This window comes from Triticum dicoccoides, chromosome 4B, assembly GCF_002162155.2.
Source record: "Triticum dicoccoides isolate Atlit2015 ecotype Zavitan chromosome 4B, WEW_v2.0, whole genome shotgun sequence".
NCBI lineage: Eukaryota > Viridiplantae > Streptophyta > Magnoliopsida > Poales > Poaceae > Triticum > Triticum dicoccoides.
In genome coordinates, this window is record NC_041387.1 from 519099183 (window position 1) to 519102096 (window position 2914).

Below are 2914 nucleotides of genomic sequence, written 5' to 3' on the forward strand. Positions count from 1 at the left end.
GGTTCTCCTAGAGGACATTCAGGTTACATTTTATCTCAATCCATGCATTTTTCTATTCTTGTATTTTTTAAATAGTTGTCACCTTCAAATGTGGCCTAATTCTATCTTTTCAAACTAATTTAGATTCGGGAGGGGGGGGCGCTCCTACAGGACATTCAGGTTACATTTTATCTCAATCCATGCATTTTTCTGTTCTTATATTTTTTTAATAGTTGCCACGTTCAAATGGGGCATAATTCTATCTTTTCAAACTAATTTAGATTCCTTCGTACTCCAACTCAAGGACCCAGAAATACTGGAAACCTGCCGGCCGGGAATCCAGCACTAGTACCTTTGAGCCTGTGACGGGGCTGCCCAACATTTCCATTTATTTTCCAAGATAAAAACAAGCAAAAGGGTTCCTGACGAAGCACACAGCAAAAGAGAGCGGAGCCAGAGCAAAATTTAAGATAGTTCACACAGCTGAAAATCTGAAGATGTTCAGAGAGCTGAAAAAGCAAAGATAGTTCAGAGAGCTGACAGAAAAGAGAAGTCCTACGAAGCCCTAGAAAGGTTCTTAGCAGCGATGTCATAATGAACTCGTCTCCTTCCTCCAGCGGGCCTTCGACACGTGCCACCCGTCTTTTCCCCCATCCATCTCCCACGTCTGCTGTCTGACGTGCGCCCACCTTTACTGCCCCGAGCTGGTACATATACACAGATAACTAGATAAGCGTGCCCCTTCTCCACCTCGCTGTGGAGATGGATTCCCGTCCGGGGTGGCACTGTTGCGTCTCCAGCGAGGGGCCGAGTCACTGCGAACTAACCTCACATCAAGTCATCAATCACCCCCTCCCCCACCAACTTCCCCCGAGCTACAGTACAGAGAGAGAGAGACTCAAACGGGTGGCTGAGCTAGTGATCTGTGGTGATTGACAGTTGATAGGTGAGAGATTGGGTGGAACCAGGAATTTCTAGAGAGAGCGAGAGACTTAAGCACCGTGCAAGCAAAGCATACGATCAGACATCCCTCTGCTGGCGGCAAAAAATAACAGGAGAGAACACGGAGAGAGAGAGAGAGAGAGAGAGAGAGAGAGAGAGAGAGAGAAGGGGAGGAGGTAGAAAGGAGATGGGTCGGGGGAAGGTGGAGATGAGGCGGATCGAGAACAAGATAAGCCGCCAGGTGACGTTTGCGAAGCGCCGGAACGGGCTGCTCAAGAAGGCCTACGAGCTATCGCTGCTCTGCGACGCCGAGGTCGCCCTCATCATCTTCTCCGGCCGCGGCCGCCTCTTCGAGTTCTCAAGCTCCTCATGGTACGTAACTAAGTCAGCGCTCGTTGTTCCGGCAGCATAGATCGGGCACCTACAAAGTCTTCTTTCACTTAGTTCGGCGCAGGTTTCATGGTCCAATCAATTCGGTTTAGGTTAATTCAGATCCGCCTTTCTTTACTCTCTCTTTCTCTCTCTCTCTCTCTCTCTTGGTTTTGACCCTATCGGTTCATCATCTTTTCCCGTCTCTTCTGGTCGACTAGATCAATGGGTTCATCAAGATCTGGCCAAACAAACCTCTGATTTTCTTGCCTTCAGTTCAGTCAACCAAGAAATATGACAAAACACCCGTATATATTCTCCAACAAAACTGACGACTGCCCCTTTTCTGTGGAGCATTGCAGCTGTGAAAATTAAGGTCAACTGAAGCAGATAGTGTTAAGCATCGGATCTGTTTACCACATCAATCTTGAGGTTTTCTTGAGTTCGCGACCGACAGCTATATATTCAGCACTTGCTTGTACTGTACATTTTATCATAATTACTTACCTTACTTGGTATAATCGGCAAGAACAAGAAAGCGGTCCATCAAGTTGCTCCTTATTCCTTCATATTTAGAGCATGCTACTCACAAGATCTCTATCTCCTCCCATATATGCTCATCAGATCCGTATATTTCTCATCCAAAAAGGTAAATCCAGTACACGTACTGCAGTGAGATCTGTGGCTTGGCTTACTCTAAGATTCTAGAGAGCTTGGCTTCGGATATGGTGAGATCTGTGATCCATTTTACTGTTCCATTAGTTACTGTTCCATTGAGGGCAGCAGCAGCTCGATCCCCGGTAGTTAATCTATCTTCACTGAGCCCCGTGTAGAACTACCCGTTGTTGCTTGCACTTACTGCCGAACCGTACGCCAGGGATGTGAAGTGAACTTTCTCATCACACGTCATGTCAACAAATTAACAAGCAACCCATATAGCTTGCATGCAATATACCGACTGGAGTAGTATTTACACCCATGCATGTGAACTGATGCATGCACAATACATTGTAAGTATTATACAGTATATCGTCATACATGTGAGAAATTTAATGCATACACAGATATACTAACTCCCACTCTCTCACGAGGATCGTATTTCTAAGCGCAATTATGTTCTACCAGATCGTGTACGTATTTGTGAAAAGAAAATTACGGATATTGAACTAGACCTAAACACATAAAACTTGCTGCAGAATGTTTTAGCTAGCAAATCGTAAAGCACAAAACTTACTACCAATACATGCTCGCTTAGCTAAGTAATCCATAGTTACAATAAAGCTTCCAAAAGATACCAAAACAAACGCTTGACCTTGAGGGGCGTGTGTAGTTACCAAATACATATGTCTACTTCTGAAATGTAAAGCCCGTAGTACAAAGAGCCTTGTACATTGAGATGGCTGAAAAAGTCTGGACCAATGAAAAAGCCATCCGAAGACATCTTTGTCCTCATTGAGTTGAGCATTTGCAAATGGCGCATAGTTGGACACTCCATTAATATAGGACAACATTAGGCTGTTCGAACTCAATATTAGGTACCTCTAGAACACAAAAACACTTATTTCTAGCAACTTCAAAAATATGTGGAAAGGGATAGCAAAGTAAGTGAAAAGGGATTCTAACC

At 44.5% G+C, this 2914-nt stretch overlaps 1 protein-coding gene across 1 annotated transcript in view; it reads left to right on the top strand.

The window, feature by feature from the left end:
• The first annotated feature begins 800 nt into the window (after positions 1-800).
• Positions 801-2914, top strand: part of LOC119291204 (MADS-box transcription factor 1-like) — a 13621-nt gene continuing 11507 nt past the window's right edge. Inside the window, exon 1 of the mRNA XM_037569916.1 lies at positions 801-1293. Coding sequence (XP_037425813.1) covers positions 1109-1293 — 185 coding nt within the window. The 5' untranslated portion in view covers positions 801-1108. The remainder of the gene's footprint in view (positions 1294-2914) is intronic.